The sequence below is a fragment of the Leptonotus elevatus genome, chromosome 14 (assembly GCF_054856555.1).
Source record: "Leptonotus elevatus isolate MCC_2025b chromosome 14, RoL_Lele_1.0, whole genome shotgun sequence".
In the NCBI taxonomy this organism is placed as follows: Eukaryota; Metazoa; Chordata; class Actinopteri; order Syngnathiformes; family Syngnathidae; genus Leptonotus; species Leptonotus elevatus.
The window spans coordinates 3,893,850-3,918,814 of record NC_141252.1 but is presented as its reverse complement, the minus strand read 5'-3'; the positions used below and the strand labels follow the sequence as shown (position 1 = coordinate 3,918,814).

The following is a 24,965-nucleotide window of genomic DNA, read 5'->3' as shown; positions in this document are numbered from 1 at the left end:
TGCTCATTGGTGTCATAAACAAGTTGGGTTATATGGAGGACCAAAACTGCCAAAATTATAAATAAATAAATTACTAAAAGTTACCCACCTGTCCATCCACTCATTCCATCATCCTTAATTCTGCTCATCCGCTCATCTCTCCATCAATCTTCACCTCCACTCATCTATCAATCTGTTTGCCCTTTATTGTCCATCCATAAATCATTCCTCAATCTGTCAAGTTCAGATTTTTTTTTTTTAAAGAAATTTAGTTAACTTTTACCAAACATTTTAAAGAGATTAACAACCAGGAATGCTTCTTTATGTGACCAAAAAAAAAGGGGGGGGGGGGGAATTAGAAATGGTATCTTTACATTGTCATGGCTCATTGGGAAGTTTGGGCTAGCTAGCTAGCTGTTATTGAAGCACACGCTAATACTATTACGATCAACTTGATAATTGATTAACAGAAAAAGATAGAAATATACTTTTTTTCCTGATGAAAGAAGGGATTCTAATCTTTCTTTTGGTAGTCACAATATTCTGCGGGCCTTGCAAAATCAGTCAAAATCCAGTAAAATAGTCGGGAGGGAAGGGGGTTGCTTCAGTCAAAATGGCTTCCAGTGAATGAGTTAATAGGCTACTTAGCGACTACTCATATCATGACAATTTTCATGACAGACATTCTATTTGCATTAGATTTGTTTTTCCATTAAAGTCCTATGCACATAGTCACATCCTCTTTCCGAATAAACTGCGTAAAGCAACATAAACACGATAAAACGTCATTTAGTTTAGTTCATAAAATGACTTAAACGTACAACACAGTAAAGACAAAAAAAAACTTTTGAATGCGCACCCTTGATTTTTAATGAAACGAGAATGCCCATAATACACGAGACATGATGCTAGTTGAAGATTTGAAGCACTGTGCACTGCTTCACATCTGTGTCGCATGAACCAACATCTGGCACCTGCTCAAGTGGCCCTTTTACAACAAAAGTAGTCATGGAAGGTTCGGAGACTCACTTTTCCGCATGGTCTTTCTGCAGATCCAGTCTGTACTCAAAGAGTGTAAAATTAATGAGCTTGGACGCAACGCCGGGCTCCACAATCTCTCGCACCTTGCGGAAGCCCATGCCCTCGTACAGCTTCTGAGCGTCCGTCTGCACCATCGACGTGATCAGGAACACGGCGGCGTAGCCTCGCTCGCGCGTGAAGTCCGCCACCGTCCGGCACAGCTGTTTGGCCACGCCCATGCGGCGGTGGCTGCGCCGCACCGACATGCGCTTCAGCTCCAGGCAGTCAGGGGCGCCGTCCCTGGGCAGGCAGGCCACCGTGCCCACCACGCGGCCCTCGCTTTCCGCCACCCAGAAGCAGGCGTCCCGGGCGGCCATGTAGGTCTCGCCGATGTTGTTGAGGTCTGTGCGACAGGGGTGTCAACGTAGTCAATTTGTATTCATTGTGCTGCTCCTTCTTTGTGTGCCCGCCTTGGCATCCAGGGGACATAACATTGTACTGCACTACCACGTGTGCGCCACACTGCCCCTATGAGGTCAAGATGTGCACAGCAGGAACAGTATCTTATTTATATTTATGTAATTTTTTTTCTTAACTTATTTTCTGATTGTTATTTCAGGTTAGATTTAAACGGAATACTTGTGTTTATTATTCATTTCAATATCAATCCAAATAACTATTATTATTTCTAATTGGCTCTGGAACATATGCCCTGCCATAAACCCGGGTTTATTAACTCATTCACTGCCATTGACGGCAATAGACGTCAAAAATTCATTTTAACTATTTCTATTAGTTTAACTTTTTTTTCTCACTTTTGTTAACAAGAGTATAAAAACCTAGAAGAAAGTTATTGTACATTTAGAAAAGATATAAAATTTGTGATTAATCGTGAGTTAACTATTGAAGTCATGCGATTAATTACAATTACAAATTTTAATTGCCTGACGCCCATAATTTTTAATGATTTAATCGCCTGACGCCCCTAATTTTTAACTCATTCACTGCCATTGACGCCTATAAACGTCAAAAAATTATTTAAACTATTTTTATTAGTTTACTATTTTTTTCCACTTTTGTTAAAACAGTATGAAAACCTAGAAATTTGTAAAAAAAAGCATCTGTAAAAAAAGAAAAGATTATTAATTATCTTTTCTTTAAGAAAAAAAAACATTATTTAAAAAAAAGTCTAGGTTTTCATACTCTTGTTAACAAAAGTGGAAAAAAATGTTAAACAAATAGAAATAGTTCAATTTTTTTTTTTTTTTACGTTTATAGCCATCAATGGCAGTGAATAGGTTTAAAAAACAACAACAACATTTAGCCAGTGGGCCTCGAGTTTGCGACCTGTGTTGCAGCACGTGTCGATGTAGGCGTTGATCCAGTAGACCAGCAGTTGGCGAACGGCGGCCAGCAGCAGTGTGACGGCGAGGACGGGCAGCAGGAAGGACTTGGAGCTGGCCAGCAGGGCGCAGAAGGTGCACATGAGCAGCATCTGACTCAGCGGCTGCTTGAGGGTGTGCACGAAGAACGCCGGCACAAGCTCGCTCATGCCCAGCGTGAAGATTTCCCGCACAGTAGGGCCGTCGCCGTCCCGGTACTCACTGATCTCCACCTCGGACATAGCCACACTCGGTCGGCTGTGTAGGACACACAAAAGAAGATGAGAGGCAGCAAATGAGATGCAACTATAGTACTCCAGAGTTACATCATTTCATTGATTAATAATTCAAATTTTTAAGCGTTAGAATGATTTGTTTTACTTTTATATTCATTTCATAATAAGTATTCATCCATGTAATATTTTAATAGATATTCATATGTTAATTTAGGTCATTTTTGTCTGAATACCTTTTTTTGTATTGTTTTGCGAGAGAGAGAGAGAAAACACTGACCTTTGACCTCAAATCAGTACAAATCACGTGAAGATCGAATTCCATTGTTAACACACAAAAGCACTAAATACAAATTCTCTACGAGACATTTCACCAATTTAAAAACACAAAATTCTTACAGGATTTGCTCGCAAAGCTTCTTAAACATGACATTACCCGTCAATCTCGCGGGTGCTGGCAGCTAACAAGCTAGGATACATGCTAGCCGACCACAGCAAAACATCTCATCCAATCCCACATTATTGCATTGCGAATGGGATAATTTTAAAAAATGGAGAGAACGGACCCCGTCGTACCTGTCCGTGTGGAAGAAGCGCGTGAAAGTGCAGTAAAAATGCAACTAAACCCGTCAGAGTCCAAACGAATTCAACTCATCTCGTCGCCCATATTGCTCTGTGTCTCTCTGAAAATGTGACGCTTTCATGGTACAGGGAAAAAAATAGGAAACACAATTATTGAACTTTTTCTTGAAGTTAAAAACGTACTTTAGATAACAGAGGGCTCAAATTTAAACACTTTCAACGATGCACTGCATGCTTCATATGAAGGTCACGTGGCACGAGATTAATATATGTGTATTTTTTTTTTTTATGGTGCCTTACCACAACGCTCATTCGGAACCGAGGGACAAGAACGCATCTTGGGCAGCTCCAGTTAGTGCAGCCTGTTTTTGTCAAAATAAGAAATGAGTTTGTCAGTACTTGCAGTGTAAATAAAGCCGCAAAGCACAATTCTGAACCCACCACGGTTTGATACTTTTAAACGGTGAACCATGAACACTTGGCTGTTTATCGATTTATTGGGTTACTTTTTCTTTGTAGACTATTTTTAAATTGAAGTGTGTTAAATGTTTGCACTACTTTATTTTTTAAGTGTTACGTGTAATTTATTGTACTATGAGTTATTTATTTATTTTTACATTTTGAGTAATTGTTTTAAACTTATTGTGCTTTTTAGCAAATCATTATTTTTTATTTTATTAATTTATTGTATTGGTTTTAACAGTTTACGATACTGTATATTATTTATTGCTCTTTTTAAAATTTGCAATTAAGTAATCCTTTTTTAAGAGTCAAATTTTATTCTATAAAATTAGTTAGACAAGAAAAACTTATTAAGTGCCATTTTTACAATGACGCCATTTAAACAAACACTCGGCTTTATGTCGCAGTCTGGACAACAATGTATTAAACAAAAATGACAATAAGAAGAAGTTAAAAGTCTAGATTTCATTTTCACTTGCATTGCTGCAATATGTACATTCATCAAAAAAAAAAACAATGGACATCCAGTGTAGTCCATGGTGAATTCCAACATTTTAACAATCTCAATTTCTTCTGAAAGAAGTTAATCACGCTTCAACTTTAAAATGTCAACAACAAAAAACTTTAAATAAAATATCAGAATGTCAAGAGATCAAGAATGTTAAATTTGAAAGTGTTACTACACTTAGTGGCACTACTCAAATCATGACATTTGTATTTACAATATTGAAAACAGACGTTACATTTGAATTGATATTTTTTTGCATCAAAGTCACACATTCACCTTTTCTTTCTGTGTGATCGGAATAAACCTGAGCAAAGCAATATAAAAACCCTTTAAACCCTAAAATAGAAATCTGTCATTTCATTTCATAAACGTTAAGTTTGATCTGACAACGAAGTAAAGACAAAAAACACTTGACAAAGAAAATCAGAGGTAAAAAAAAAAAAATTGTACAGTACAGCACCAATCACAATACCTTAACAATATTTCAAGGGGCAGACAAAAACAATTCACTGTCTCTTTAAGACAAGACATGACTGAAATGCTTCCATATTGTGTGTGAACTTCATTTGGTTTTGTTTGTGCAAAACATTTTGCAATCGTCCCGCTGCAGGGCCGAGGCGAGCAGAAACTCTTTTTTTTGCCATTTGCTCTTCTTCCCGGCGGTCACCCCAGGTTGATGTCTCCGGCGAAGACCGTGATGAGCAGGATGATGGCGAATCCCGTCAGCAGCCCGGCGTTCTGGATCAGGAAGAAGATCACCTTGGAGGACGTGCGCTTCTGTTCCCGGGCGATGGCGTCCATCTCTGGGAACTGAGCCGCAGAAACGCTTGCGTTATTATTCAGCTGATGTTGTTGATGCGTTTCGCACTTCAAGTTGTAATTGACGGAAAACGATTTGAAACAAAGTATTTAAAACCCAAAGTTTGATTTAGGATTGTTCATTTGTCTCATTACTTTCCATACATGAGTAACCCAAGAAGTTGGGTTATTTAAAATAACCCAACTTCTTGGGTTACTCATTGAACTAAATTGCCTGGGTCAATTTGACCCAACTTTTTGGGTTATTAATCTAACCCGAAACGTGTCCAATAAATAACCCAATTGTTTAGTTTGTTTTATCCAAAATTACCCAACTGTTTTGTGCAAAACAACCCAGAATGTTGGGTCATACTGCCCCAAGAAGTGGATTGGTCCGTTTTATTGACCCAAATTGGGTTATTTTTGAGACAACTGTTTTAAGAGTGTGGTTAAGAAGTTTGGACGGTGAGCTACACTCTAAAAACTGTTGGGTCACAAATAAAGCTTACTACTTGGGGCAATTTGACCCAACTTTCACATCCACCTGGGATAACCACTGAGAAGGAAAGCAAGTTTCACATTTTTGTTTTGTTTTGTTCAAAATGGACAACTTTGTGTGGCTAAGAAGTTTGAATTGGTGTTACACTCTAAAAACTGTTGGGTCAAAAATAAAGTCTACCACTTGGGTCAATTTGACCACTGGGAAGGAAAAGCAACGTTTCCATTTTTGGGGGAGGTTGTTTTGTTCAAAATGGACAATATTTTGGGTCAAAGAGGAACAACAAACCAAAGAAATAAGTTGTTTGGTATAAAGCAACCCAAAGTTTTTTGTTTTTTTTTACCCAAGCAGTGGGTAAAAATTTGACCCAAATTGACATATTTTTGACCCAACGGTTTCTAACGACATGTGACAGTCAAGTGAACCTTCATTTTTTTTTTCTATTACAGCGTCTTTGATCAAATGAATTCAACGTACCATGTCGGCCAGCGCGATGTACAGGAACATGCCGCCGGCGATGGCGAAGATGGCGTTGGGAGCGAAGTTGCTGCCCAGCACGATGCCCAACACCAGGCCCAGGTAGCACGCCAGCGCCGACAGCAGGTTGAAGAAGATGGCCTGGGGCACGCTCATGCCCGAGTTCAGCAGGATCACAAAGTCGCCTGCACGCCAAAACCCGACCCACCGACGTCATCGTCACAGGAGTCAACATCCTACTTTATGCACTTTTACAAGCTGCCACTAGATGTCAGTCAAAGATCAAGTGTTCAGTATTCTGAACTTCTACATTCAAGTTCTGTTGTCATGAATAGGATACAGAAAAATAATCAGTTTTCATTTCTTATTTTTGGATCAATTAGTCATGTATTTATTCCTTTATTACTAGTTAAACACTACTACAATGTATTTGTATTACTTTCAAATACTTTTTATTAAAAAAATTTATTATGTGTGTATTTTTTGTTAATTTATTGTTTTATATGTTAGTATTTATTATACACTAGATTAATCTTCTTATTTATTTGATTACTTGTTTACTTACTTTTTGCCATTATGCTATTTTTGCCACGTTTTATTTTATTCCTTAATTGTTTTATTATTATTATTAATCATTTTTACAATTAGCATTTTATTACTGATTTCTCAAGATTTTTTTTGGGGGGGGGGTGATTACATTTTGGGGGAGTATTTTTGTTATGGGTTTATTCATGCATATACTCGTATTTGATATTTGATCAATTTATTATTTTTCTTTTTAAATGTGTTCTTAAATTCATTTTATACAGTAATTTCATGATTGTAATTATTTTGCTATTTCTTTTAAATAAGTTTAATGTATTTATTTTCAATAATTTCCTCACATTTTACTTTGTATTCAAATTAGTACAGAAATGTAATTTGTTATTTTTAGCATTTTTAAATACATTATGTTTTATTCTAATATTTTTATTATATCTATATTTTTAGACATAATGTATGCATCATTTTATTAGGTATTGGCTCACCTAATTATTTCTTTCAGCTTTTTATTTTTATGAATGATTTGATTTATCATTTCATCATTTTGAAACGCATTAAGAAAATATTAATATTTTGTAATGATTATTTATATGATTCCCCCTTCCAATTCTGAATATTTTTCTAAAATGGGAATGGGGGGGGTTCGTACCGAGCTCGTGGGGGAACTCCTCGCAGACGATGGCGGTGGACGTGCTGAAGCCGGCCAACGTGGAGACAGTGAATGAGGCGCCGATGGCCAGGCCGTCGATGAAGTTGTGCAGCGCGTCGCTCAGCGTGATCATCCACGCCACCGTCTTGACGCTGGACAGATGCCGACCTCGCAGGCAGCCGCACAACGTGTTGGACGCCTGCAAGTCCTGCAATGGGGAAAAACATTCACCACATTACTTCATTTTATTTTGACCATTTTTAAAATACCTCATTATTGTATTATTTTGTTTACTAAATTGTGTTATTTTTTCTCTCCACTTAACACAATTTGAAAACATTTAGTTACTATGGGTATTAATTCGTGTATTTTTTATTATATTCATGTATTTAGCATTCTTGCAATTTATTTGATTGTATTACGCATTTAATTTTTTTAATTACGTAATTAAGTATTAATATTTTACATTATTATTTACATGTTATATTTACAAGCTGATATTTTGTGGTGTTAAATCTTATTTATTATTTTTCTGTTATTTTAAAAAGACATTGTTATTTTACTGTCTAATCTATTATCTTTATTTATTGAATTATTTGCATTATCATTTTTGCATAGATTATTTATGTATTTAATTTAGATTCCACATTTTTTAAATATATTTTACTTATTTTATGTATATATTATGTATTGTTATTTTTATTCATGCATTATTTTATTTTGTATATTATATTGATATATTATTGTACCTTGGACCCATTTAATACATTGCTGTTTATTATGCTTTAGGTTTCACACGGCTTGATTTAGTCATTATACTTATTTTGTAATTTGAAGTTATTATTTAATTATTTTGTTTATTCCATGTATTTTAGCATTTATTTTGACATATTTCATTGATACTATTTTACCTATTTAATTATTATTTACATTGCATTTTATTTTTTACAGGTATCATAATTGTATTTTTTAGGTATTTTTGTATTACTCATTGTTATTTAACTTCTTTTTTCATGTCTTTCATTAGATTTCATGCATTATTATGTATCAGTTTGTTGATTTAAATTTAATATTGTTGCATTAATCCTCAAATGCATTATATATATTATTAATATAATATGTGTGTTTATAATTATAGTCTATTATTTATCAATTGTTTCCATGTTTTTTCTTAAACTTTTTATTATTACAATTATGTTATTTATTACAAAATGCATATATTTGCGGCATTTTTTTGGTAAGTGGTGGGATTTTGAGCCTCAATAACGCTTCATCAAGTGAAAGAAGGCTTTGCAAATCCCGACATTTCTGGCACAGATCGAAGCAAACGCAGAAGTGAAGGTTTGAGGCCAACGTGGAGGAACGTCAATGTCAAGGTGAGAACGGACGCCCATCGGCAGGCTTGGCCGCGGCACAATGGCAAACGTGTGCCCGCTTTCCTTTAGAGTCGGCCGAGCACAAGGCGTCTTTTGTGCTGCGGCCAGACAATTCCGCCATTGACCAGGAGAGGGACGGACCTCCTTCCCCCTTGTTTGCTCTGCTTTTATTTGCTGCCTCGTCAAACGTTAACCTCGTTAAGCTCGATGCCACGTCGGATGGCTTCCTTTTTTCTTTTTCTTTTTGATGATGTCACTTGAGCGCGGTCCAACGTGTGGTCGTCGGCAGGCACGTCCGTGATAAGGATGCCGAAGATCACATACAGCAAATAATGAGGACTTTCTGTATTCTTGATAAGATCAACAGCACCCATTAATGTGATTAAGGTACAAAGTAGAGGACAAAGTACAAATACTTCAGTCACAGTATGGATCCAGTCGTCTGCTTAGTGATAACATTCTACTTGATCAAAACAGAGATCAATAACTAAATATAATGCAAATAATTAAATAGTTATTTAATGCTGCAATGCTCCAATTTGTTGTTAATGCTCCTTCTGGTGTGTGCACCTTGGCCACCAGGTGGCAGAAAAAGTCAAAACATGAGGGAAATTTTGATTTTTTTTCTTTGAATATTTAATATAGGGGTGTCATTTGATTACAATTTTGTAATCATAATTAATCGCATGACTTCAATAGTCAACTCGTGATTAATTGCACATTTTCTATCGTTCTAAATGTACAATAAATTGTAAAATAATTCCCCCCCTAAGTTTTCATACTATTGTTTACATAAGTGGACAAAATGGTAAACTAATAGAAATATGGCTGCATGTTTTAGTCATTGATACTGTAATTTCATAATAATTCATAAAATTTAGTTTAAATTAAACAGATGTAGTGTAATGTAAATTTATTTGTGTTGGCAATTTTTCTGCCACTAGATGGCATAATTGCATTTGTAAGACGTTGGTGACAGCTCAGTGTATTTTGTCTTTCCATATTAAGAGCTATCTAATCTTTAACATGAAGTAACTTGTGAAATTCTGCACATTTTTAAAATTGTTAAATACAACTTGACCCCAGTCTCCACAAATATATGCATAATTAGTCAATTTATTACTGCTCAATTTTGACGTGGACGTGTCTGCTGCGTTGCGACTGGAATTTCCCCAGTACATGCTTGCCAAGTAAGAGGCGCTCATTAATCGTGCGTTAAAAATGTTTGTAGCGTTAAAGGAACTTTAAATTAACACACTCATTTTGATACCCCTAATTCAAAAATATTGATATAATTTTTCTGTATTGAGTGGTCAACTATAGACTACTGTACAGTAATTACTGAATTTTATTGTCTACAACAAAGTATTTGCTAAAACAAGCAATTTTGGTCATGTATATTTTATTTTCATTTTCGCCAGCATTTTGTCTTTTTCAAGCAGGCTGTAACAATAAGGCTGTGAATAAGTGCATTATAAATATACCTTTCTTCATATTACGTGTAGCGTTATTCGGACACAAAACGAGATGAATAGACTTGTACAACGAATAGTGTAAATGACTCAGCAAGATGCTGTCAAATTAGTCATTTTTAATACAGCGTCAAGAATATACGCAAACTTCTGCTTCTTAAACTGCAGCTATCGATGCTAACCATTAGCATGCCAACGGTGTTTTGCACTGTGTTTTAGCATTTAGCTAGCAGACTTTCCTAAGGCAAAGCTATGAATTTGTTTGAATTACACAACGTGTCATTCTTTTTTTTCCATTTCTAGTTTGACAATAAACCTCAACTGGGAGTGGCATTAAACAGCTCGGAGCCATTTTTTTTTTTTTAAAGAATTGTTCAATATTTGCCAAAGCGGTGCTTACTGTGTAAGTTAAATTGAGTTAACTTGAGGTGTTTTTTTTGTTTTTTTTAATGACTGGGCTGATAATTTAACGGCAAGCTTGTCGACCACTGCTGGGTCCTTTTCTGACCTGCTCGGGAACGATGTTGGCGTTGGTGCGCTCCGAGCTGACGCTGCTACGCTCGGCCGTGCTGATGCTGCTGATGCTCGTCAAAACCAGGCTGGAGTCCTTCTTCAAGCCTGCGTCGCCGTTTGTCAGCGAGTCGTCGGCCGAGGTCAAGTGCGTCGGGCCGTGCTGATGAACGGATGGAGAGAACGAAAATGTGACAATTTGAACAAAACAAAAAAAAAGGACGTGAAAGGAAAGACGAAAGGTGAGGGAGCAAGGCTTGATGGAAGTGATTAAGGGAAGACGAAAAGAACAATAAAAAAAAGGATGTGAGGAAGTAAAGGAAAAGAGCGAGAAGGAAAATTCTAGCAAGGATGAAAGGAAGAAATTAATGAAAGCCAAAATGAAGGAAAGAAGAAATAAGAACAGAAGGAGAAGAGAAGGAAGAAAAAGAAGACGACCCAAAACGTACAAAAAAAAGAAATAACTCAAGAAAGGAAGATGAAGAAAGAAAAATGAAACACTATTTTGCTCATTCTAAACTGGATGATTGGGGACCTCGAACCCCCATAAAAATACAAAATTAAAAATAAACGCCCCGCCCCGCCCCGCCCCCAAACTGATGGCAACACGCACTTTTAGCCGCATGCTAACATGCTAACAAGCTAAAAGGTAGTGGTGCAATGCAACGGACCCTCATTGATCCGAGATCGGTTAGGATCGGGGCCAGCGGTTCGCACAAAATCAGCGAATTGGATAGTGGTTTAAAAAAAGAAAAGAAAAACGTGCGCATTCACAGTCGACACCATTCAGACAGGTCAAGGAAGCTGAAACATAATACGCCACCTACGCTAAAGCTAACTTCAAAATAAAGTTCCGAATAATACATTGACGGCAGGGCAAATTGATTTAGTAACTTTTACTTTGAAGTTGGCCCACGTCGTGGCGTGATGGCAAGCTTGACTTTCCTTTTAGACGTTTTTTTAGGATTTCTTGATCGTATTTTTGATTGACATTAAAGTCGCGACCAACATCAACACTACGATATCCCGAACTCATATTCAATCGCTAATTTAGGACGCTAAGAAACCGCTAATTAATTACACCGTCGTTGTATGATACGGCAGAAGTCTCCGACGGAAGTGGCTAGCAGCTAGCTGTTAGCATTACCAACAAGTACCTGGCTGGTAGCTGTAAATGAGTTTGACAGCTGGTACCTAGCTTACTTTAATTATTTTTTCCTTTCTTTTCATTAAAAAAAAAAGATACATAAAAGTTTGTGTTCATTTAAAACACTTTTTAAAAATGTCAAATTTTGCCGTTATTTTAGGAACACAACTTTAAGCCATTAATACCTTGTTATGTAATGTTACACACGGACCATGCATAAAATAAGAATGTTTCTTCCTCATATTGCACTTCAAGTTGCATTCCTAAATCCTAAACGCCTGTATTAGACATTTTGAATAGATTTTTTTTATTTAATGCATTTTTAAAAAAAATAAATGAAGAAAAAGCACTCTCCTTTTTTTTTTCCTGATTCGAAAACTGATCCGATCCAAACCGTGACTTCTGCGATCCCGTTGCCCCACGACTAAAAGGTGTGTCAAAAGTCTGACCTGGTGTTCGACGCGCAGCGCCATGGTGAGGATCCTCTCCACCAGGAAGAGAAGGTAAAAGCCTCCAAAGATGCCGATGGCGTTGGACACGTAGTTGTCTGTTTTCGGGTCGAAGCCCAGAGCCTCAACGACGACAACAACAGCAGAGATTGCTACAAAGGCGCAAGGATCCGCTCAAAACGAGAAACATGTCGGCGCGCGTCACCTCCGGGATGAGCTGCAGCACGGCGTTGGAGAAGAGCGTGCCGATGGCCAGGCCGATGAAGTAGGTCAGAACTTTGGGGAAGTAAGACTTGCGCGTGAACGGGATGAGCAGCAGGCCCAGCAGCGCCGCCAGGTTGATCACCGTCACCGCCAGGAAGCCCCAACCCCAAACTGCACACAACAACAGGATGAATAATAAGGTGGCCATATTGGCCAAAACATTAGGTACACCCCAGATTCTTCAGCAAATCGAACTGAATGCTTTTTAATGCCTTTTTTTTTTTACATTTATTAATAATTATATATAGACAGGGACATTTGTAACTCCCAAGTTACACTGTGTATGTGTGTAGATATACAGTAATTTGACAGAGTGGTGTGTTATTAATTACTAGCTGATAACACACCACTGATAAATACTAATGTGGTTGACGCACAGTTTTTCGATAGCCTGCGGCAGAGGAAAAGTTATTTTCTTTAATAAATTGGTTTTGAAAAAAAGCCTAACGTTTTGTGTTTTTATTTTTGCGCTATTAATGTTTATTGTAAATTTGTTTTAACATTTAAAAAATTGCTGCTACTCCTGAATATTTCTTTCCATTTGTTTTGACTTAAAAATACAAAGTATAAATTTGCTCTTATGTTCTTATGTTTAAAATATATTCTTATATATATATATATTATTTATTATGTTAATTTGTTCTTCCTTTTGCAAAAAAAAAATGGAAAATTAGTTTTTAGTAGAATGGCTTTTGATTTGAGCTTTTTAAAATTGTTTGTAAAATATGTATGAAATACTTATTTTTTTTCTAATGGAAATTTGTTTTTAGTAGAATAAGCTTTGATTTTTAGCAAATGTTTGTAAAATATATTCTTGTATTTTTCTTTTTTTTGTTATTTTTTATTATGTAAATTTGCTCTTCCTTTTGCAAAAAAAAAAAAATCTATTTTTTTTTCTAAGGGAAATGTGTTTTTACCAGAATGAGTTTCGATGTTAGCATTTTTAAAATGTTAGTTGTGGGCGTCCATGTTCCATGAAATTTCCCACAGTTCCTGCTCTATGGTTACCGCTCAGTGTACGAAGTGCACATTTGTGGGTTAATTTCTCTTGGGACTGACCCGAGTAGTCGAGCGTGGGCGGCGGCGTTGTGATCTTGGGGGCGGTGTAGGGGCAGGAGGGCACGAGCACCTGGGTCAACACGGCGGGACAAATGGCCTCCAGATGTCCGGCGCTCAGCCGGCTGACGTTGGGAAAGCCAAAGTGGGACAAGATCTGTTCGGCCGACAGGCACTAAAAGTAACGGACACAAAAAGAGGAAGATGCAGCATTAATGGCCGTATGGTGACACACGATTAGAGCACAATATGAATAAAGCACAACTGGCATATACATATAAACACACACGCACACACACACACACACACACATACATAAATGTATGCAGATATGTGTTTGTATATTAGGGCTGCAGTCGATTACAATTTGTAATCGTAATTAATCACGTGATTATATAAATATTTTTAAAATGCAAAAAGTTATTTTTTAATACATATATTTATTCTATGACACTAACATGAACATTTTGTGATAAAAATCATTAAATTTATGCCAGCATCTAGAGTAGTGTGCCCCAAAAAAATAGATTCTCATTTAGTACGCTTCAGAATCGATTTTAAATGTCCCAAAATCGATTTCATTTAAATTATTTCATATGGTCTTCCCTTTGTGTGTGCCTGTATTGGGAGCACTGTTCATGTTGTACCCGATTTGGCCACTTAGTGGCAGTGTGGTTCCACGCGGTCTGATACACTGTTAAGTTGTAGCCACATTAGAGAGTAGAAGGAAAAAGTCACAAGTTACTCAAATAAAAACTGTTTTTTGGCAGCGTGGAACCGTTCTTTTGAGTGATGAAACTGCCGCGTGTAGCGCACAAGTTAGCATTAGAAACGATTCCTTGAACATCTCTAAATTGAAGCAAAAATCATTGTCAATCAAATCATTTTGAATCAAAAACCGATTCTGAATCGAATCACACAACCAAAAATCGGAATCGAATCGTGAGACATTCAAAGATTCCCACCCCTCGTCTACAGTATTGTAAACAATTCATTTGTGTATAGTATGTATTACTACTATGTATTAAAACGTATTTGATACATTAATCTTGCACAGTTCAATAAATCCATTACACAACACATACTGTATAACTATAGCATGATTTGATTGTATTTTAAACAAACGCTCACTGGCCATTTCATTAGGTACACCCATTCAATCCCACTGATTGACGTCACTGAACACGTTAACTCCAAAGCGCTGTTCCTAATGTTTTGACCCGTGATCAAAAGATTAGGAACAGCAACATGTTGCTACAAATGTCGCACTCGAAAAAGGTGCGCCTAAGGAATTGTGAATGACCTCGCGTGCGTGGAGCGGGTTGTCGTCGAGGGTGACGGTGCGATGCCTGCGGGCACCCACGATTTGGAGGAGCTCCTCCAGGTTGCGAGCGGGGATGGAGTCGTTGTGGCCGAAGAAGAGCACGATGTCCCGCAGGAACTCGCGGGCCCCCCCCGTGAGAGCCTCCCGGCCGCGGGTCACCTCCACCAGGAGCGCGAGCCCCAAAAGTCGCACAAGAAACGCAGCCATGTCTCGCCTGCTTTCCACGCAGTCCTCCTATGAGAAGAAGAGTCCCCCCCTTCCCCCAAAGAAAGTTTTTAACTCCTCCGGCACGACTTCATGACCGCACACATGCACGCGCACGCGATGCAAGAGGACGTGGCTTTCCCGGCGGGAGGTAATCAGCGTTTGGTTCAAAGCTCACCCGCGTACACACAAACATGGAGGTGAGCGACCGACCGCGTGCACGGGTTCCAATGCTTTTGCTCCCCCTCCTCTTTACGGAATGCCCCGCACGCGCACGCGCAAACCAATACGCACGTGCAGTAGGGAAGGAGTGGAGGGCGGGGGGGTCATGTTGTCACGTTGGGAGGTTCGACCAGGGAGGGGTGGGGATAGGGAGCTAAACTAAAAGTACGAGAGAGTGGCTTTGTCAGCGCGCCTCCTGGTGGGATTATGACGCATGCGCACTGGATGGACTATTTTCTTCATTGGCATTTCTCAAAATTACAATAAAGACTTAATAAACTCTTATTACAAATGTGGATAAACACTCAATACAGAAAAATGGAGGGAATTATTTTTTAAATATTTTGAATAAATAGGAAAAAAATGAGTGTATGTACAGTGGTGTCTTGAGATACAAGTTAAATGTGTTTTTTGTCACCATTGTCGCAACTCAAGACACTTCCCCATTAAGAGGCCATAAATCTGTTCTAACTCCCACCAAATAACAAATAAATTATTATTTTTGGGGAATGTGTTTATCAGTAAGAAAATTAACACTCGAGTCGACAGTATTGACTTTTGAAATAATAATGTATTATTTACATAGAATGTAACAATTTATGCTTCGGTTTCATGCATTGATTGCTGTACCTGACTTCCACCAGGGGGCAGTATAACACACGCATATGAGTACAAAGAAAAAGACGTCACAAGCAATAAACTGCAGTTTATTTATTTTTTGCAGAGGATAAAGAATATATGCCTGTTACATTGTCTGTGTGTTGCTTCAGGTTGTAACATTACGACTATCAATGCAATTTGTTAGCCCGTCTATGGTATTTCCATTATGTGTTAGCATTATGCTAGCAAACTTTCATAAATTAGTTACAAATAGAAAATTGACACACAAATTGAAAATAAATTAGAAAAAAACAAATCCATTTCATTTTCCATCCAAGCCTCATGGTCGCAATTTATTTACCAAAGGCAGCCATTATTATGTGCAATATTGACATCAATTAAATATCTACAACGACAAATCCATATTTTTGCATTTGAACGTTTGACATTTACACTCAAATACAAAAGACGCGTCGCCTTCGATGTTCCAAGATGGCAAAAGCAGACGTCCTACCACTCAACTTACAAGCGGCGGGATCAGGCGGCGACGAGCTTGAAGGCGATTTAAGGCGCGTAGAGGTCGCTCAAGGAGGTGACGGCGAGTGCTTGGGAGAGTTCCAGAACGCTCGTGTTTCTCCCGGCGCGGAACGCCACCGTCCTGTTCCTGGACAGCATCAAGAAGCCGTTGGCGCTGAAGCGTCCGGGAACGGCGCCAGCGTCCAGCCACACGAAAGGAGCCACGGCCGACGAGTGGAGATCCACCACCAATCCCGTCTCGTCCTTGCGCACTTTGGCCTGCAGGGGGAGACATTTGGCAGCGTTTTCAACAATTCCACAGCTCCAAATAACTGCTCATCAATTTGTTGAGAATTCTGTCTCGCTTCGTGTCGACAAGAAGGAATTGTAGGGCAAGCTGGAAGTCATTCAAAGAAGGAATTCTCAATTCATAAGAATTCTGGATTTAGAAGAAGAAATTCAGGATTTCTAAGTGACTACAAGACGGGATTCAGGATCTGTAAATGTTTTTAGGAGGGAATTTTGGAACAAAAGTGTCTCACTGTGATGTTTGGAGGTCGTAGTCCCAGGGCGTCTTTAGGTGAGCACAGGAAGTGGTGGTTGGCGGGACCACGTTGGCCGCCGCCTTCCTCCAGGTGGAAGGAGAGCAGGCAGGTGTGGCGGCTGCAGTGTCCACATCCAGCCAGTAGGGCGGCGACGGGCCCTTTGAAAACGGGAACGGCACTTCCTCCCGGGACCGCCACAAGATCAGACTTCAGCGTGCAAACTGGGTCAATGTCGCTCCATTTGTATAGTGACACCTGGTGGACAGCAGGGTGACAACATGATTCCATTTATTTTGTTCCTTTTTTAAGATAAAAATTCCGTTACAATTACTATTTTTCGTAACTTTAAAAACTTGTACCACTGTAAATATTTGTTTTTAAGCTTAAATACGTGCGTGAATATTTTTCGTATTTTACTACTTTCATTAACATTTATACAAAATGTAAATTGAATAAATAGAATATTTCAGGATTTTTTTCTATTATATATATTTTTTGTATTGTACATATTTTTAAATAAATAAAAAACATTTGCTATTCAGTAGATTATTATTATTTTTTTAATGACAGGCCCTACCACGGCACTGAGTTTTAGGTCTTGGCTCAGGTCGGAAACGGCGTAGATGAGCAGCGTGTTGTCGTCATCCTCGAAAGCGACGGGAAGGACGGCGGCGAAGAAATCGACGGCCAAATAATGCAACATCTTCCACTTGCCGCCAAACTCTGCCAAGGAACAGGAAGTAACGGCGCATGCGACAGGAAGCGTTCAGCGTGAGCCTTTGCGGGCCAGATTACCGACGGACGACCAGGAGGGCGCCTGCCAAATGTCGTTGAGTTGCCAGTAGAGGGCGCCCATGGTGTTGCCGAGGCCTCCGATCAGCTCGCTGCGGCTACGCCGGTAAAATTCCGTCTGGGTCTTCACACACTGAGCCTGCATCACCTGAAATTAAATACAAACATGCTGTTACTGTCTGCTTGCATCAGGGCCCAACTAGGGCAAATTTTGGGTGCAAGTGTAAGAGAAAGTAGTTTATATATATTTAAAAAAAATAATAATTTCAACGTAATGAAAGTATTGTGTACAATTTGAGTTTTTTTATAAGATGGAATTTTTGAAAAAAAAGATTCTGTATGTAGAAAATAAAGTGTGTAAATATTAACAATTGTTTAAAATGTTACCATAAAATGGAAACATTCCATAGATGATCCTAATAAATTAAATATTATTTTTTTTACATACTTTTTAATAGGGTTAATTAATAGAAGTAGTAATGCTAGTACTACTAGTAGGACTAGTAAGTTAACTAGCAGTAGTTAGGTTAATTAGGTATGGTTTGTTTAAAAAAAATATATCACGAAACACAAATTTAATGTTATTTTAAAAGGTTTAAAAAATGAAAGTTTTTCAATATGTAAAGCGTTCATTTGCATTGTTTTGGGTTAAAGAATGAAAGTTCTGTAAGCATGTTGAGATAAAAATGATTGAAAGATTTTAAGGCAAAATTAAATGTATATAGTAATTTGAAAAAATATGTACTTGTGTTTATTTCAAATGTAACCACGGATTTTCCTTATTCAATAATTTTTTGGGGCTAAAAAGTAGAAATTTTCTTTTCAGTGCAATTATAATTATACGTGGATTTTCGCCATTTGTCCTGTATTTTAATATAAATTATACATTCATAAAAATATGAACATAGGATTTATTTTTTTAAGGTAAACATAAGTAACACAAATCTGTGAACTGTTGATTTAAAACGTATAAATACGTATTTAGAAAAGATATGACATATATCAATCAGGATGACCGACGACAGTCTGCTTGCAGGCCTCATTTTCATCTGAAACTTTCACCTGCGAAAATAAAAAATAACTTTTGTTCTTCATATTTTGGGTTAGCGTGCGGAGCTGCATGCTTTTCTGTGGACGGTGACGACCTCACTTGCTACCTGCGTGAGGTAGATCGTGTGCGTGAACCTGGTGAGGGAATCGCCGGAGTTGGGCAGGCGGAAGTGAATGGACGCCTGCTTCAGCATCTCTTGGTTTCCGTCCTGATGGTGCTGACGGTGCAAAGCCAAGCGACTGCTCAAGCTCCAATCCTCCGCGACCGACACCTGCAACGTCACAAGCGCTACTTTTAGGCCTTGGCTCCAATTTTTTTCGATGGAAGCAAAGCCAACGTTTACCGTCCGCAGCGTGGAGAGCGACGGCCACGACTGGAAGCCGTACTCGGATGCCAAGCGCGTCCGGGGGAAGGCGCGCCAGTCCCAGCAGTCGGCCAGGTAGCTGTAGAAGTGCGTGTCGCCGTAGCGCGGGTCGTACGGATCTCTCGCCACGTAGCCTTCTTGCTCAGACTCGGCGCCGTTTGTCGGACTGGAGACCAGGAAGGGCCGACTGGGATCCTCCTGAGGGATCGGGACGTCATTATCTCCGTTATCGCACACAAGTCGGGACATTAGCATTTAGCGTGTTTGTTTTAGTAGCTTTCGACTTTTTAACATGACGCAACATCATTTATGGCTTATTTCTCAGCGGATCCCGAAACTACGGCTCGCCGACCGCAGAAAGTCCGGCGGTTTGAGAAGCACTGTTATGACGTAAAAGATATGAAGCCCGCCTGTTTAACGATGGCCATGATGTTGTCCACGTAGAGCGTGACGTAGTCTTTGAGGTAGACGGGCCGTTGCCAGTCGGGAATGTGGAACCAGTCGGTGGCCAGCGCCGCTTCGTTTTCGTTGTTTGCACTCCAGATGATGACGGACGGGTGAGACTTCAGACGCCAGACCTGAGAAGAAAAAAAAAAAAAAAAGAATTCCCACAAGATGAGACATTCATTGGAAAAGAAGAAAAGAAGTTCAAAAATAGTATTTGAATGCTTCATGAAATCAAGACGTTAGTAGTTTTTATTCATTTGGTAACAGTAAGTTACAAAACACTTGATATTCAATTATTTTAGAATATTTTTGCCTTTTTTCCACCCCAAAATTGTTTTAATGTATTTTTAAATATAATAAATTATATATACTTTTGCCTAATATTTATGTATTTTTCTTCTACTTTTCTGTCATTTTACCTCAAATATTTTTAAATGCCTAATTGCCTAATATTTGTTCCTACTGCATTTCGGATTCATATTTAAAAATTTGTTTTTAAATAGGTTCATAGTCTTTCCCTAACATTTCTGAATTTGTTTCAAATATTTGTGTACTTTTGTTTTTGTAATATTAGTTGATATTTTTTTTTTAATTCTTTCCTAATATTTTTGTCGAATACTTCTCTTTTCTAATATTTATGGTCAATACTTTTGTATTCTTTGTCCAATATGTATTTCCATTAAATACTTTTAAATTCGTATCTAGTATTTTTGTATTGCTTTTCCTTATTATGCTCAGTATTTGTTTCAAATATTTTCATCTAATATTTTGTTGTTGTATATTTCATTTTTGCATTTTTTTTTCATCTTTGCATATTTCAAATATTCTTGTAGAAGATTTCTGTGTCCTTTAAAAAAAAGTTTATTTTTATTTTTTTAAAGTTTAATACAATTTATGTGTACTAGTTAAGCATTTTTGTCAATCAATAATAATAATGATGTGTTGATAGCGAGCACAGATGTCGCGACCCTCCTGACCTGTTGGTAGACCTCCTCCCTCACGGTGCGTATGAAGTCATCCTCAGTGGGATACATGGCACAAGCGAACATGAAATCCTGCCACACCTAAAGGCCAGATATGCAAATATGACAACCATACGGCGTGAAATGCTGCATGACTTCTTAGCCGCGCTCACCATGAGACCCATTTCGTCGCACGTGTCATAGAAGGCGTCTTGCTCGTAAACGCCGCCTCCCCAAACGCGGAGGACGTTCATGTTGGCGTCCACCGCTGACTGCAGCAAGTCCCTCAAGCTGACAAGTACGCAAAGGAGGATTTATTGCATTATTATTTTTTTGTATTATATCGACTACGGTTTCATATCGAGACAGAACGAGAGCGACTTACACATGAGGCGTGACTTGGTCTTGGAAAGAGTGCGCCGGGATCCAGTTTGAGCCTTTGAGGAAAACAGGCTTCCCATTAATTCGGAAGTAAAAACTCAGACCCGGTGAGTCGGCAACGGGTTCCTGGATAAGCTCCACGCTGCGGAAATAAACCTGCAACACAAAGCGAGGGCTTTAAATGACTCGATCGGACGCCAACAAACAGGGACACTAACATTGGGGATTTTTCTTTTCATTTTTCTTTTGCATTTCTGTTGTAATATTTTCTTTTTACCCAAATTATTAATTATAAATATTAAGGTTTATTTTAGAATTTGTTTCAAGGGAGGGATAATTAAAAAAACAACAACAACAACAACGGTGATAAACCATCAATAAATGTCCCCCCCAAAAAAAAAAATTATATTAAAAAATATGTTAAAAACTATTGAGAAAAACAAAAATCTGCGAAAAGAAAAAGGTGACTCTGCGATTTGTCTTCTGTTATATATTTTTCTAATATTTGTCTATTTTGTAACATTGATATATTTTGTCATATTATTTGTGTATTTTTCATCTGCGATGACAGAAAGTGAGCTCATACCTTTGAGTGTGCGTTGAGCAGCGCTTTCCCATCCTGAGAGTGCGCCATGACCAGGAGGCGGTAGGACGTTTGTCCGCCGAGACCGTTGGGCCACCACGGCTTCACGTTGCTGCTCTGCAAACAAAACGTTTTGACACCTTTTTAGCATCTTTCCACACGTACACAAACACACACACATACACGCACGCACGCACGCACGGGCATACCGTGTTGACACTGAGGGCGAATGTGTATTTGGCGGGGCCCTGGCGAATGTTTGTGGGGAAGGTGTTGCGGGAAAGCAGCTCGGGCACGTCCAGCGTGATTTGGGCAAAGGCGGGCTGAAGAGCATCCACCAGTACGTCCACCTGCAGCGACCAGGACGAGCGGCCGGCATCTGTGGCACAAAAATTATTCAAACTTCTTCAGAGCTCAATTCGGCCAGAAAGCGGGAAAAAAAAGTTTTTTCTTGGGGCACAGAAAATCAAAAGATGAAGAAAGTTTGGTGGCTAATTTAAAAAAAATCTTGTTTCCAAGATTTTTGTCTTAATTTTGTAATTTTTTGTCTAATATATATATTTTTTCTTAAAATGTTGGTAGTTTTTTTCTAATGTGTGCGCATTTTTAAAAAAAAATAGTTTTTTACATTATATATATTTCGTCAAGTACCGGTATGTTTGTCGTTTTTGCTAGTGGACGTTTTGATAATATTTGGTTCTTAATATTATTTGGACATTTTACATTGCATTTAGTCAATTTTTTTTATGTTCAATTAAGAATTTGGGTATTTTAATAACTTTTAAAAAAGATTAATTATTTTGGTGCAATATGCTTGTGTAATATTTGTGGATTCAAAAATATAGTCAATATTTTTTATTTGTCTAAGCTTATTGTGTTGTAATATTTGGGTATTTTTTTGGTAATTTTTAGCCAATATACTTTTTAAAAATTATTTCTTGTGTAACATTGATGCACTTTTTTGTGTTTTGTGTAGTTTTGCAATTTTGGACAATATTTTAGCAGAGATTTCTATTATTTAGTGTTATTGTATTATTATTATTATTTTTTATAACTATTGACATACGAACACTTAGAAAGGCTGTTGTGGCGATGAGGATGATGACGTTGAGGTGCACGTGGGACGGCGTACCGTAGAGAGGAAAAGCGGCCAAACGGTCGAGGCGCAGCAGGTCGAAAGCTTCCAAGCGGACGCCTTTCCACAGCCCGGCGCCGGGGAAGGACGGACCCCAGTCCCAACTGAACGAGCTCTGGGCCTGAGCCACAAACACACAGGAAAGTATCATCACAGCAACGTTTAAAGGTCAAGTACAAAGTTTTTAGGTTTATTTGCAAAAAATTTGCACTGTATTGTGTGGTTTTGGCCACACAAAAAAAGTTTTCCCTCCCACTATTAATCCAGTAAAGCGAGGTCCCACTGTACGTACAGTACTTTGGGTTTGGACTCACTTTCCTGATGAAATTGACGTGGCATTGGCCCTTCTGGACGTCGGGCGGACACTCAGGCGGAACTGTGTAGGCGGTGTGAGCGTTCCTCCTCGCGGCGGCAAACACAACGGGAGACAGGAAGCGGACCATCAGCGCGTTCGCCTCAGCCTTCAGCAGATCTCGGACGGAAAACACCTGCGAGAAATAGATGTCGGACAGGTTGCGGAAAGGACGGACGGACGCATAAAAAGATGGGAAAGTACAACGGGGAACGCACATATTGGCAAAACATGTTGTCCGTGCGGCCCAGCAAGGCGCCATTCAGCCAAATGGACGCCACCGTGTCTATGCCGTCCAACACCAGAAGCACTTCCCGCTTGGACCTGATGGCGAGGACACATTTACAAAGACGGCTACATTTTTACAATTTTTGTCAAATATTTCTGCTTTTTTATTAAACAGTTTTGTATTATATATTTGAAAAAATATTTATAATATTTCTGTTTGATGTTTAAATAATTTTGTTGACTGGATCTTTTTGTTAGAGAGTTCATATCTTTGTCCCATATTCTTATATATTTGTGTACTCCAGAATAACCCGTCTTAACATATTTGTATGATTCGTACTCGGATGCTTTGATCTGAGTATTTTTAAAACTTTTTTGCTAAAAGATTTTGCTATTTTTTTTTAAAGTAGAATATTTTTGGCGTAATCATTATTATTTTGTCTAATATTTGCTTAGTTTTTTTATGATTGTCACATTAATGAAAATATTTTTTGTGTAATATTTATGTATTTTTATAATGTTTTTATCTAATATTTTCAAATTTTCACCAATATTTGTATATTTTCTATTTTTGAACTGTCATTATTTTAACACGTGGTCAATTTTTTTTCTCTAACATTTGAGCATTTTTACATTTTATATCTAGTCATTTTCTAGCATTTTCTATATTATTTTGTCTACTTTGTCTTTTTAAAATATTTCTTAAAAGACGGACCGTTATATCGTTTTATTTTATCACCGTGGCTAACTTCTTTTGTATGACAATCATAAACGTTCAAATGTAATATGAAGCGTAGATATTTGGAAAATTGACTTCTTGAGGTTCTATAAAACAAAAAATCTAGTTTGTTGTCTGGAATGCCTGCCCAAGCATCAAGTGTGAAATCTTTGGCAATCAGCTAATCTGTGAAGTTAGTTTTTTTCTGCTTCTAATGGTGTTTTTGTCTGCTGACCTCAGCTCTTCAGAGACGGCAAACGTGGTGGCGTATGTCCAGTTGTCCAAAGAGATCCACTGGTACAACAGGTCATTGAAGCGGAAGTAAGGATCCTGAAATATGCACCAAAAGTTTAGTTGACACTTTTGCTGTTTAAGGATTTAAATAGAACTTTTCCCCCAGAGTATAAATATCTAATTCATCCATCCCAAAAAGCTAAAAAGCGTTAAATACACCAATGCAAAAAATAAAAAGGTATATAGTTAAATTAAAAAAGGCTGAAAATACATAAATAAAAAATACTTTAAAAAATAAAACAAAAACAAATATTAAAATAAACTACAATGTAGGTAAGAGAGATTAAGAAGAGAGATAAGAACACAGAGGATCAAGACAAGTATAATAAAATATTCAAAACTAATTAGCAGCATAAACTACTCAAATTAAATAAGCAAAAAGGACAGCAGAAACTGGGTAAAAGTGACCTAAAATAATACAGAAAGGAAGAAAAATAGACAAAATAAAACAAATCATGGGTCTTTAAAAAAAAAAGAGAGAGAGAGAGAGAGAGAGAGACGCTGGGAATGGTAAAATAAAATAAAGGCTCGATAAAAGTAAAATTGACAAATAACTGAGAAAACAGAACATTAAGAAGTGAATTATATATGTTTTCGGCACCTGTATGAAGCCTCGCTGCTGCAGCGCCGTGTGAACGCAGCCTGGCACCCGAGCGGGGAGAGAAAAGGACTTGTTGGAGTTCCACAAATTCCATTCACCGTCCAGACTTTGGACAAGAGGATTAAGTCCACCATGGCCCCAAGCCACCAAAACAAACGATAAAAGCAAGAAAAAACCGCGTACAATCATCTCTTGTCCGATAAGTTTGTCGCCTTCATGGTTGTCAAGTCAGGACAATTA

General features: G+C 38.1%; 3 protein-coding genes across 5 annotated transcripts; all 3 read right to left on the bottom strand.

Annotated features, from left to right (window-relative positions):
• Positions 1-821: 821 nt before the first annotated feature.
• On the bottom strand, positions 822-3,353 carry LOC147162620 (putative N-acetyltransferase camello). 2 transcript variants are annotated; one of them, XM_086094015.1, is made up of 4 exons: positions 3,191-3,353; positions 2,347-2,639; positions 1,104-1,402; positions 822-1,038 (listed from the first exon to the last, which is right to left on the bottom strand). In XM_086094015.1, exons 2-4 carry the CDS (start codon positions 2,621-2,623, stop codon positions 958-960), a joined length of 657 nt encoding a protein of 218 aa, XP_085950141.1. In that variant the 5' UTR covers positions 2,624-2,639; positions 3,191-3,353; the 3' UTR covers positions 822-957. The 2 variants fall into 2 exon arrangements, with proteins under 2 accessions (XP_085950141.1, XP_085950139.1); XM_086094013.1 differs by having other exon boundaries at positions 822-1,402.
• A 755-nt stretch (positions 3,354-4,108) lies between these two features.
• Positions 4,109-15,141, bottom strand: slc39a8 (solute carrier family 39 member 8). Its single transcript, XM_086095763.1, has 8 exons — positions 14,710-15,141; positions 13,410-13,581; positions 12,292-12,461; positions 12,087-12,209; positions 10,489-10,653; positions 7,133-7,340; positions 5,941-6,125; positions 4,109-4,976 (listed from the first exon to the last, which is right to left on the bottom strand). Exons 1-8 carry the CDS (start codon positions 14,935-14,937, stop codon positions 4,830-4,832), a joined length of 1,398 nt encoding a protein of 465 aa, XP_085951889.1. The 5' UTR covers positions 14,938-15,141; the 3' UTR covers positions 4,109-4,829.
• Positions 15,142-15,847: 706 nt separating this feature from the next.
• Positions 15,848-24,965, bottom strand: manba (mannosidase, beta A, lysosomal). Of its 2 annotated transcripts, none has more exons than XM_086095751.1 (17): positions 24,726-24,965; positions 24,066-24,160; positions 23,103-23,208; positions 22,847-23,020; positions 22,530-22,653; positions 21,607-21,776; positions 21,401-21,514; positions 20,819-20,970; positions 20,607-20,724; positions 20,449-20,535; positions 19,435-19,602; positions 19,004-19,222; positions 18,767-18,931; positions 17,613-17,757; positions 17,395-17,540; positions 16,815-17,072; positions 15,848-16,551 (listed from the first exon to the last, which is right to left on the bottom strand). In XM_086095751.1, exons 1-17 carry the CDS (start codon positions 24,912-24,914, stop codon positions 16,321-16,323), a joined length of 2,661 nt encoding a protein of 886 aa, XP_085951877.1. In that variant the 5' UTR covers positions 24,915-24,965; the 3' UTR covers positions 15,848-16,320. The 2 variants fall into 2 exon arrangements, with proteins under 2 accessions (XP_085951877.1, XP_085951878.1); XM_086095752.1 differs by having other exon boundaries at positions 17,398-17,540.

Excerpts from the sequence above, each read along its gene's own strand:
- slc39a8 (XM_086095763.1), bottom strand. The coding sequence starts at position 14,937 with ATGGCTGCGTTTCTTGTGCGACTTTTGGGGCTCGCGCTCCTGGTGGAG. Across the intron at positions 12,210-12,291 it reads TGCTGCAGCTCATCCCGGAG|GCTCTGGGCTTCGACCCGAA; the intron begins GTGACGCGCGCC and ends GTCGTCGTTGAG. Across the intron at positions 10,654-12,086 it reads CGCTGCGCGTCGAACACCAG|CACGGCCCGACGCACTTGAC; the intron begins GTCAGACTTTTG and ends TCCGTTCATCAG.
- manba (XM_086095751.1), bottom strand. The coding sequence starts at position 24,914 with ATGATTGTACGCGGTTTTTTCTTGCTTTTATCGTTTGTTTTGGTGGCT. Across the intron at positions 24,161-24,725 it reads AGCAGCGAGGCTTCATACAG|GATCCTTACTTCCGCTTCAA; the intron begins GTGCCGAAAACA and ends TGCATATTTCAG. Across the intron at positions 19,223-19,434 it reads TCATGGCCATCGTTAAACAG|GAGGATCCCAGTCGGCCCTT; the intron begins GCGGGCTTCATA and ends CCGATCCCTCAG.
- LOC147162620 (XM_086094013.1), bottom strand. The coding sequence starts at position 2,623 with ATGTCCGAGGTGGAGATCAGTGAGTACCGGGACGGCGACGGCCCTACT. Across the intron at positions 1,403-2,346 it reads CGACACGTGCTGCAACACAG|ACCTCAACAACATCGGCGAG; the intron begins GTCGCAAACTCG and ends CCTGTCGCACAG.